Source organism: Thamnophis elegans, chromosome 6 (assembly GCF_009769535.1).
Source record: "Thamnophis elegans isolate rThaEle1 chromosome 6, rThaEle1.pri, whole genome shotgun sequence".
Lineage (NCBI taxonomy): Eukaryota > Metazoa > Chordata > Lepidosauria > Squamata > Colubridae > Thamnophis > Thamnophis elegans.
Genome location: NC_045546.1, coordinates 64,664,955 through 64,677,435, shown reverse-complemented (window position 1 = coordinate 64,677,435; position 12,481 = coordinate 64,664,955). Strand labels below are relative to the sequence as shown.

The 12,481-nt window shown below is 36.5% G+C and overlaps 1 protein-coding gene across 1 annotated transcript in view; it reads right to left on the bottom strand.

Moving 5' to 3' along the window:
* Positions 1-12,481, bottom strand: part of DMD (dystrophin) — a 1,161,901-nt gene that overhangs the window by 731,873 nt on the left and 417,547 nt on the right. Inside the window, 5 exon segments of the mRNA XM_032219839.1 lie at positions 10,025-10,041; positions 10,044-10,085; positions 10,088-10,160; positions 11,928-12,004; positions 12,007-12,049. Coding sequence (XP_032075730.1) covers positions 10,025-10,041; positions 10,044-10,085; positions 10,088-10,160; positions 11,928-12,004; positions 12,007-12,049 — 252 coding nt within the window.

Sequence of the window (12,481 nt, the reverse complement as noted above, 5' to 3'; positions counted from 1 at the left end):
GGTCATGTCCTGTCTCTGAAGGTTGTTCCAAGATAAACACTAAGTTATCTGCAGACGCCTGGATTTGTATTCTTCTTTTCTTTTTTTCAGCCCTTTTATTTCCTGGTTATCTCTGATTTTTATTAACAATACTTCCAATGTTAAGCTAAATAATAAAGGTGATAACAGACAACCTTGTCTCACCCTCTTTGCAATATTAAATTTTTTGGTGGTATCATCATTTATCATTTAGCTGTTTGGGTTGTGTATATTTTTTCTACTACCTTCACGAATTTCTCCCCAAAATTCATAATCTCCAATTGTACAATAATAAACCTCCAATTCAAATTATCAAAGGCCTTTTGGGCATCCAAGAAAATTAATGCAACTTGCTTTCCTGGATGGGCTTCATAATATTCTAATGTGTTTATAATAGTTCTCATCTTATACTTTATTTGTCTTGTGGGTGGAAATCCAATTTGATCTGGGTGAACGTACTCATTTAGGACCTTTTTGACTCTTTCAGAAATTATAGTTGTGAATATTTTGTAGTTGCGTTCAACAATGAGATGGATCTGTAATTTCTGATCTGTTGTGGGTCTGTATCTTCTTTTGGGATAAGTGTGATAAGGGCTTCTGTCCACAAAATTGGTATTTTCACTTCTGCAAGTGCCTCATTAAAAACTTCTATCATTAACATATCTAATGGTTCCTGTACCACTTTGTATAACTCCATAGGGAGTCCGTATGGTCCTGGTGTTTATTATTCTTTTGCTTCCTCTTTGCCTCAACCAGTTCCATCATAGTTATTGGTTCATTTAATCTCTCTCTTTTTACCTCTGTAATTTTAGTTAAATTAATCTTATCCAAATATTGTTTAACTTTGTCTTCCGGTATTTGTTCTTGGCAGTACAGGTTTTGAAAAAATTGTTGTGTTATAGTCTTTTTTTTCTTCTCTCTATGGTGTGTCACGCCCTCCTCACCTTGCAATTGGGATATTATTCTTTTCTCTTTTTCTTTTCTTAATATATGCCAGCCAATATCCCTTGTTGCATGCTCAAAATTTTTTTGCTTTGCCATTTTAACTTTTTGTGCCATTTCATCTTGTATGGTCAAATTAAATTTATGTTTTACTAAGTCTCTTTTTTCTTTTAACTTTTATTTTGGGGTTTGCACTGTAAATCCAATTCTAATCTTTGAGTTCTTCCTGCAACATCTCTTGGTTTTATTTCCTTTTTAAATTTCTTTTTATTGTATAAACTATGGTGAGCCCTCGTATATATGCTTTTGTGGTGTCTCACAGATTTTGGAGTGAGGTATCTTCTTTTGTATTTATCTTAAAAATAATATCATTTCCTTTTCAATCATTTGTGTATATGAGCCGAGGTGGCGCAGTGGTTAGAGTGCTGTACTGCAGCCACTTCAGCTGAATGTTATCTGCAGTTCGGCGGTTCAAATCTCACCGGCTCAGGGTTGACTCAGCCTTCCATCCTTCCGAGGTGGGTAAATGAGGACCCAGACTGTGGGGACGATATGCTGACTCTGTAAACCGCTTAGAGAGGGCTGAAAGCTCTATGAAGCGGTATATAAGTCTAACTGCTATTGCTATTGCTATTGCTATATTCTTTTTCCTTCAGTATTTCTTGGTTCATTGTCCATCTCCTTTTTTTCTTCTGACCCTTCCATATTATTTTTATAGGTTTATGATCTGCCCAAGTGTTGCTCATTATTTTTATCTCTTCGGTCTCTTTAATCAGTCCTGGGGTCATCCATGCCATATCAATTCTAGACCATGAGTTATGTGGGTTTGAATAGAATGTGTATTGGTCCTTTTCCTTGTTTATCACTCCTAGTGTCCTGTAGGCTCAGTTCTTGCATCATTTCAGAAAATGAGTTTCGCAGCGTTCTCGTCTTTGTCTTATGCTTCTTGTTGCTTTTATAGTCTTTTTTAATATCCATGATAGCATTGAAATCTCCAATTAAACACATGTTTTCATATTCTAATACCATTATTTTATTGTATACTTTTCTATAGAACTCATTTTGGTTGTTGTTTGGTGCATATATTGTGATATATTTGTTTTTGTTCTGTTTTAATCTCAATCATATTAGTCTTTCCTTGATGTATATTCCTATTCCTCTTTTTTTGTTTAACGATGCATACAATTTCCCTAACTTTGGGTTTTCTAATAATTTACTACACTGCTTCTTAATATGTACTTCCTGCAAATAGACAATATCCATATCCAATCTTTGTAATTTTGTAAATATTTGAATGCTTTTCACTGGAGAGTTTAATCCATTTATGTTTATGGAGACCATATTAATTTCCTCCTCCAGCTTTTTTCCTTGTGTTCCTTGTCTCTCTCTGTATTTTCCCTCTCGTATCTTCTCTTTCTATTCATTCTTTTTCCTGTTTCCTTTTTCCTTCTTGTTCTGCTTCATTCTCCTCTGTTTGATATTCCTTGACTCCTACTTTCAGCTTCTTCTCTGCTCTCTTGATCTTCCTCAATTGCAAAGTGGGGTTTGAAGAACTCTTGTGCTTTGTCGATAGTATCTATTTTAAATTTTTTCTCCTGCCAGGAAATCAGGATGCCTTCTGCCACCAGCCAACGGAACATCACCTTATATCTAATTAATTGCAAAGTTAAGAACTGGTACTGTTGCCTTTGGTTCCTCACTCGCCTCGGTATTTGTTTCAGTGTTTGTATTGTTTGTATTTCCTTTTCTTTATATGTTATTGTTTCCTCCCTCATTTTTTTGAATACTTCATCTCTTATCGCCCTTCTCATGAATCTCACATGGACCTTTTTCGGTAACCTGTATCTGCGCATATAATTTGTATGCACTCCATATACCTAATCTATATCTCTCCACACATCTCATTTAACTCTTTATAATACTTCTGCTAGTACATATGCCATGGTCTCACCCAGATCTTCCTTTCTATCTTCTACAATGTTTTGGAATCTTAAGAAGAAGGGTGCTTTTTCCATCTCCAGAAAAAAACAATAGATTCCTCTAGATCTCTGTTTGCGAGCCCATATTTCTGTCCTGCTGTTTCTTTGTATCTAATTGTTCCAATTTTGTCTCTACTGATTTTATTCATTTATTTGTTCATTTTTAATAATGGTCTGCTAGATGTTTCCTATTTTGTCATCCATTCTTCTTATGTCTCCTTTTATTTCTCCCATCTCATTTGATTTCTTCATGGTTTCTTTTGGTCACTTCATGGTTATTTGCTATTGCTTCCTGTGTTTTTGTCATTGCTTCTTGTATCATTAAAAGTGTAGCTTGCATACTCTGGATGTTTGATGCAGACCTGCTTTGTCTGTTCACATCATGCTCTCTATTGAGTACTGGTGTGAAGGCGATGAGGTTGCAGATGCTGGGTTTGGGGCAGTTTTCTTGCTCGTCCTAGTAATAGTTATTGTGCTCGTCATTTTCCCCATGTACAAGATTTTTCCAAAATAACATGCAATGATTTAACTCATCAAATTCTGTTGTAAGACCTTCACACTCCTATGTTCTTTAAGCAACAATCCTACAATAATAATAGTAATGCCTTCACTATACCTTTAATATATAAGTAAAGTATATCAAGTATGAATATATGTAAAAATATAGCTGTAAATATCTAAATATAGGTAATTATATATTCTACTATAATGATCTTCTACGTAATTTAAATAAATATTTCTAATTATACAAAAGTTTAAAGGTTATACTCAAACGTTAATTAAATCTAATATGTATGGTGTTGTGACTCAGCAGATGTCTGCTGTGAGTCTTTTTGGGATACAAGATTCATTATGCAGCTGGGGCTTGTGAGAGGCAGGTTTGGAGATAAAAGGACGGATGCTGCCACGCCCTAGTCGCAGGAGTCATACGTTCCTTCGTGTGTTTCTTGTTTGGTACAACATTGCTTGATATTAATCATGATTTATGGAAGATACACTTGGATAAGTGCTTTGGTGTTTCATGTAAACCTGATTCGTGGAGACTTTGGAAGAAGTGCATTGCTTGTAAGAGTTTGTTTTGCTTGTCGGAGACTTGTATTTATGTATTTTGGGGCTCGAAGCCAGTTTGAACTGAGAACTGATAAAGAAAAGTCCTTTTAAGTTTGCCTGTGCCGTTTGTTAAGAGCTGTGAAGGGGGGGGGGACAGAACAGTATGGTATATAAAGTATATCAAATAATATGGTTATTCCAAGATTTGATACCTTAAAACTACCTTATCTAGTTAATGAGTAAGAATAGGTGAATAATATATTGTTGTATTCGGGTCTTTTCCTGTGTAAGATTGAGATTGTCTTGGCAACGTTTCAGCAAGGTCCACTCGCCATCTTCGGGCTGATGTTTTTGGCTTTGTGCTTGTGTGAGTAAAGCGTGGTCGGAGCTTCCATCTCTCTAAATCTTGGTGGGGGTGTGTGGAGCACTAGCTTTGTTTCTGTAAGTGGGTTGCCTACACCCCAAAATACAATTCACTATGGAAATAGAAGCAAACAACTAACTTCCCTTTCTGGATGTCCTAATCCACAAAAAAACCAATGGCGCCTTTGGACACACCATCTACCGGAAAAAAACAAACACCAACTGCTACTTAAACACACAATCCCATCACTACCCTGCACAGATCAACTCTGTAGCAAGACCCTCATCTCCAGAACCAAACACCTAGCTGACAAAGACCACCCGAAAACTGAATTACACACTCTCACAAACGTATTAATCTCCAACAGATTCCAAAGAAAAACAATTACCAATCTAATCCAAAAGGAGACACCCTGAAAGAACTGAGACCCAGAACAGGACAACAGCATCACCCTCCTCCCTTACATTAAAGGCACCATGGATAAAATCAGCAAAATTCTCCACAAGTATAATATCAAGATAGCCTTTAGCACTGACCAAAAAATAGCCAACATCTTAAGAAACCCCAAAGACAAGATCCAGCTAGAAAACCAAGGAGTCTACGAAATACCATGCAAAATCTGCCCTGCCACATACATTGGACAAACTAATAGGACAATAAATGCACGCATCGCAGAACACAAGAATGCAGTCAGAAAAAAGAAAAAAACTTCCTCCCATTTCCAACACCTTAAAGCAACAGGACATTAAATTGATTTTGAAGGAACCAAATTAATCTCCAAAACTGAACACTTTGACAAAAGAATAATTATGGAAGCCATAGAAAAACACCCCCAGGGAGTCGGCAAACTGTTCCACAATTAAAGACGATAATCATAATAAATTAGTGATACAAATAAAGAAAGATTTAGAAAATTGGAAAAATATTCAGTTATCAGTCATGGGACGTATAGCAACAATTAAAATGAATATCTTACCAAAAATCCTATTCCTGTTGCAAGCCGCACCTATTAATCCAGGTAAAAAATTCTTTCAAGAATTAAATAAAATAACCACTAGGTTCATTTGGCAGGGACAAAAACCGAGGATTAAACTAAAGTCAATGCAAGACAGCAAGGAGAGGGGAGGCTTAGCATTACCAAATTGGGATTTATATGCATCAGCAGTAACAATAACATTGGTGAAAGACTGGATAGAGCTAAAGAATAAAATAATTTTGACCTTAGAAGGCCATGACCTGCAGGCAGGCTGGCATACATTCCTATGGGATGATAAAAATAAAACACACAAATACTTTCAAAATCATTTAATCAGAAGAGCATTATTGCAAAAATGGCTCAAAATCAAAAAAATCCACTATGTGAAAATCCCAAATTGGCCATCACCGACAGAAAGGACGATTAACCCAAATTTTACAGATTGGAACAAAATCCTAAAATACAGATACTTAATTGATAGAAAGGGAAATTTAAAAACAATTGAAGAATTGGCAGATCAGAACATGAAAGTTGACTGGCTAACTTACCTCCAAATCAAAACTAAATACAATAAAGATACTAAATTACATGAACCACACGAATTGGATAAAATTATTCAAAGCCCAGATAGAAAGATGATAGGGAGAATATATAAATTCCTCCTGAAGTATAAAATGGAAGAGGAAATTGTGAAAGAACAAATGATAAAATGGGCACAGAACTTTGGTTATAATATTCAATTAGACAAATGGGAAAAGTTTTGGGAAATAAACTTAAAAATGACACTATCAGTTGCATATAAGGAAAACCAGTACAAAATGTTTTACAGATGGCACCTGGCACCAACAAGGTTAGCTAAAATTTTAACAAATACCTCCCCCAAATGCTGGAAATGAGAACCAATACACGGAACATATTACCATTTATGGTGGACCTGTGAGGAGGCAAAAATTTTTTGGAAAGGGATCAAAAATTGGCTGGAGGCAATGACGGGTTAAAATAGAATGGAAACCTGAAGTTTTTTTATTAGGAATTATGTCTGTGAAATACAAAAAGAAATCCAATATTTAATACTACATATAATTACAGCGGCAAGGGTTGCCTTTGCCCAAAAATGGAAAAACAAATTAATCCCAAGTGAAGATGAAATAATAAGAAATATTATGGACTGTGCCGAAATGGATAAACTAACTAAAGAAATCCAGGGAAAGGAAGAATCAGAATTCTACCAGATATGGGATAAATGGTATAGGTGGATGGAGGAAAGAAACAAAAATCAATGAAAGAATATAACAAAACTCAAAAATAATAGTTATGAATAAAATAAGAGGGTTAAGAATGGTGAAATCCAAATGAAATACAATAGAAGGGGAAATAATATAAGGTGAGCGGTATCGATTGATGATTGCTATTATAAAAAACAGGAAGTTCCTGTTCGTACTGTATTGTATAAATGTGGTGTACATCTAACTTTTGTGTGTGTGTATTTTACATGTTTGTTAATAAAAATCTTTATAAAAAAAATAAAACCATTGTGATTTTATCAAATATCTCTCAGGAGAGTGAAACTTCTTAGCTGGTGCCCTGTCCAGAAAACCCCAATACAACAGCAAAAAGGCTGAAATTGTTAAACCTATGCTCCAAACACTCCAGCTAGCTGCCAAAGTAATTATGTAAGCACAAGCCAAAAAAGAACTGCTTGCTGACAATGCAACGGTCTGCAAATTTAAGTAGGCTCTTCTTACGAATGACTGGTTCCATGTGCACAAAAACATTTGTTTTCTCAAAGATGACTTAGCCTGGGTAGAAAACAAACTTTACGTCCCTGCTAGCCAAAGATTGGATCTCATGAAGTGATGCCATGACTCCAGGATAGCTGGATATTTTGGATTTGTGAAAACTCTGCACCTAATCAAAAGACAATTCTGGTGGCCATCCATTAAAAAAGACATTGAGAGTCATGTTGCTAGCTGCCCCACCTGCACAGCTGCAAAAAGTTGACAGGGAAAATCCCCAGGACTTTTACACACTGTAGCAGAACCTTCAGCACCCTGGAGAGAGATTTCTATGGATTTTTATAGTGGAGCTGCCTGAAAGCACGGGAAACACAGTTATTTGGGTTGTAATGAAGCTCTTTTCAAAACAGGTCCATTTCATACCCTGCCAGAAGATCCAAACAGCCAAGGCACTAGCAATAATTTTTTTAGTCCACATTTATTGCCTCCATGGGATTATCTCAGACAGGGGTGTCCAATTCACCTCCAAATTTTGGTGGGCTTTCTTAAACCTGTTATGCTTTGCCCAGGGGCTGTCCTCTTTGCATCATCCCCAGACAAGTGGCGGTGTTGAAGACCAACGGCCAATGGGGTAGAATAATATTTAAGATGTTTTATTAACTACCAACATGACAACTGGACTGACCTGTTACCTTTTGCTGAAATAGCTTCCAACAACTCTGTACAGAGCAGCACTAGTTTCACCCCATTTCAGGTTGCCACAGGACAAGAATTCAACCCCATGCCAAAACTACCAGCTAAGGAACCTGACATCCCCTCCCTTAAGGAGTGGATAAACAATCTACAATCCACTTGGCCAGTGGTCAGACTAGCTCTACAAGAAGCTAGAGCAGCTTTTAAAGTTCAAGCTGACAAGAAGCGCTGTGAACCCAAACCATTCAAAGTGGTGGACCTGCATATATCTACCAACAAAGTTTTTACAATCCTTACAATCCATCTAAGAAATTGGGACCAAAATTCATTGGCCCATTCCCCATCACCAGAATTATTAACCCCTTCACAGTAGAACTCCTCCTTCCTAAGACACTTAGGCAGGTTCGTCCAGTGTTTCACTGCAGGCTACTAAGCCAGAAATCACTTCAAAGATCAGACCCCCTTTGCCCATACCCCCAACCCCCATTATGGTGGAAGGAGAACAACATTTTGAAATTAATGATATCCTGGACTCCTGGACTCACCACAACTCCACACAATATTTAGTGGCATGGAAACACCTACCACCCTCTCAGAATGAGTGGGTAGCCAAAAACATGTAAAAGCTCCCACACTGTTAAGGAAATTCCACCCAAAATACTCTCAAAAACCATCCTAAATCATAATGTATTATATGTTTTATGTCTTTCCAGGTGGACTTTTCATTTTTCTGAGGAGGGAAATATGACAGATCCATGTATCTGCCATTCTTCGATGGACAAAAGGGTGTGTGTGGATTTGATGCATTTTGTTCTTTCTATGTCTTACCTTGCCTGTTTATAAACCTTTTGCCCAATTATAACCATTGCCTGGCACCTTAGAGGGTTACCTCTTGGAAGATGCAAGGGGGAAGGGAGCTATGTAGTTTGAAACTCCAGAAGATGATCCTGAGAATCCCTGCTTATCTGATTCTCAGAGAGGCCAGTACATAAAAAACTTCACACCTGCGGATTGGTGGGAATCCACATTGGGAGGAGTTCCTAAGTCCCTTTATCATGGCTTGTATAGCCTGAGGGTCCCAGAGCCTGCTTTGAATGTTGATTTGCATTTCAAATAAAAAGATTCCTTTTGAAATACCAGTTTTTCAAGCTTCTATACTTTTTTGAGGGGGGGGGTGCAGGTCCTTACACCTCCCTCCAATTCATTTTAATTTTCTCTCATGATAATAAGATTTAGTAACATGGCACGGCTTGAACTTCAACACGGCTTGAAGTTTATTTAGATATCTGTGGCATGTAATAATTTTATTGTGATCCTGACAAGCTTGGGAGGCTTGAACCTGGGTCCCCTATATACTTTGTCAATTTGTCTCTTTAGCTCAGCATTTTGTAGCCCAAGTGTGCCCACCCACTTTCTGGAGAGCTTAAATGACCTCTCTGCTAAAGGGTTTCATTTTATGAGCAAGAGGTGGCTGTTGATAATTATCAATGCATTTTAACTATTTTAATTCCTCAAAGTGTCTGGCCCCCTGCCTGATTTGTAACTCTGAGGTGCAGATATTGCTGATGAGAAGGAAGATATTCAGACAGAATGGTTTAGGTTTCCATGATGGCTGTGACTATCATTGATCTACAGTGTGTATTCCCCCATTTCTAATCTAATGATTGATATTTAGGGCAGCTTTTTCCAAGCAAAGAAGCTTTTTATATTTTTGTACAGGTAATACTTGACTTACAACAGTTCATTTAGTGACCATTCAAAATTACAATGGCACTGAAAAAAGTGACCTATGGCCATTTTTCACACTTACGACAGTTGCAGCATCCCCACGGTCATGAAAGGCAAGGTGAAGTGCCCCTCGATGTGAGTGGTGTTGAGTTGGTCACACCCACCTAGTCATATGACCACCCAGCCATGCCTACACAGCTGGTCATTAGGGCAGAGAACCAGTTGTTAAATTATTTGAATCCCACCACTGTAGCCATGCCCAGTTTCTGTAATTATTCTTCATATGTTTTAGTCTCCAGTCTCCTAATCATCCTAGTGCTCTTCTCTGCCCTTTTTCTAGAGTATATTTGAAGACATAAACATAAAAATGAAAGGCAGAGAAATAAAAGGGAAATACCAATTTGCTGTCCTACTTACTGTCTTGTGTACCCACTCTTAAGAAACATAATATAAAATTTTAGGGTCTTCATAACTTCTGACTTACTACATATGCAACATTTAGAACTTCATCCAGAGCAGGAAAGGTTGTAAAATCTACCTTGAGAGAATTATGTCTGTTTGCAACAAATGTTGTTTCTTTTTTATTTCTTCTCTTTTTGTTCATCCTTGATCATTTGGTTAAGCATATCTCCACGCTGAAGCAGTTCTTTTATAGTGCTCTCATGATTGTCATTCTAAGGATAGAAGATATAGATATTAGAAATAGAGATGAGAGAGAGGTAGAGATAGAGACAGACAGATAAAAAATGGTAATGACATTTACCGTATTTTTCAGAGTATAAGATGCACCTTTTTCCCTCAAAAAAGAGGCTGAAAATCTGGGTGCGTCTTATACACTGAATACAGCATTTTTTGCCTCCCAAAACCCCGCCCCTTCACAAAAATGGCTGTGCAGAGCCCCTGGGAAACTTTTAGAGAGCTCCTGGGGGCCTGATATTTGCTCAATTCCCACCCACCCCCAGCTACCAGCAGCACTCTATAAGCTTCCTCCATGCCCTTTGTTTCATGAAAAATGGGCCCATTTTTGTGAAAAACAGGCCATTCTTTGCTACATTTTGCCCCCCCCCCCCCAGGAGCACGCTGCAAAATTCCTAAAGGCTATTCATGCCTTTTTGGGGGGGGAATGGGCCCATTTTTGTGAAAAACGAGCCATTTTTGGGAGGTTTGCAGAGTGCAAAGACTTGTTTTAAATTTTCCTCTTCAAAACCTTGGTGAGTCTTATACCCCGGTACATCTTATGCTCCGAAATATACAGTATGTAATTGAGGGTTGGTCAATCTCAGACTGTTTCTGGATCTTGAAAATAATGGTATAATGACAAAATAATAATTTAACAAAATTACTTAATATTATCAACATACTATAAATACAATTAGACTATAGCTTAGGATCTAATGTATAAATTTTTGTAATGTGCAGATCTCCAAGGCTTTTAACCTTTATAATACAAATTCCAATGCTATTGCAAGAGACATGAAAAGTTATAAAATGTGCCTAAATTATCTGAAAAAGTTTTAGGCATCCATATTGCCACTCATGCAAATCTATTTTGCAGGTTGGTACTTTGAAAGGGTAGCTCTGCAAAAAATATGCTGGTACACTGAGCTTGGCTTTCAGGATGCTGTTGTTTAAACTGAAGAATACTAGAAATAGAAAGTTTCATAATACCTGCATGATAAATCTATAAATAACAACTTATGCTGCACAAAATAGTATATTCTGCCAGCAAAAGGAGTTCATAACATGGGTAAATGAAGTATTTTCTCCTCAGTCAATTAATATGCATACTCTTCTCCTGACTGGTGTTTTTATTAGGTCAAATTAAACAGAGGAATTATCATGAAGGAAAATTTTATACTTGTACTCATCCTGCAAGCAAAGATCGGTGGAGCAAACTGTATGTATAACTGTGTTAAATCATATGTAACAAAATAAAGTCCATATGTATATTTTATACTTATATGTCTATATGCATACCCATACCTATATGTATCCTTTGAATGACTGAGGTGCACACTGGTTTGCCATATTATGGACCCCTTAGTATTTTTACTAACAGCAAGCAATCCTGAGTTACTACTACATGGACAACAGTTGTAGGGATTTGAGAGATGTATATATCATTGTATATGTAGGTGTAGGTGTGAGTGTGGGTGTGATGTGGGTGTATTTTCTAAAATGTCAAATAGGATATTTCACTAATCTAAACCTCTTTCCTGATAATTATAAAGAACAACCATATGTTCTTGTTATTGTAACATTGAAATTGTTGCTAAAATATAATTGTGCCATGTATAAATGTCATATACTGTTTTATAATATTTAAGAACGCTAAAGTTTGTGAACTGTCTGGTGTTAAATGCAGAAGTTCCTAATTTCTGCTCCAATGTTTTTCCTTTTCCATTCCTAGTTCATTCATATTTCTATCACAACCAATTTACCATATCTTTATTGAAATCTTCTTCTTTCAGATTCACCCCCTCCTGAATTTCAGCCTCCAGTGGTTCAAGCAATTTTGTATGTCAAAGTTAAACTGCTCCAATTCCTTCAACGAAATGAAGGGCTTAAAGATTGGAAAATGAGAAAGGAGAAAAGGAATGGACATTTATTAGTTTTTCTTCACACTTTTTATTATGAATATATATCATAAGTATATATGCCTTGCTTCAACTGCTAAAATAATTGTCTATACATTTATTTTACAAATTACTATATATATAGTATATATATACTGTATATAGTAATACCAGTAGAATCTGATCAGCATGTACTTATAAATCTCACTTATTTTATGTTACCAAACCAAACCAATCCAGGCAATTAAGCAATTAGCCAGACAATATGCAATAGTAACTACACCAAAGTAATAAAAAGCCAAATTTGCACAAGTTAATAATGGGAATATATTTGATAATTTATCAATATCTACACCAATAAAGCAAATATGTTACGTTATGTGTGTGAGTGTGTATTGAAATAAAAAAGCTCAAAAATA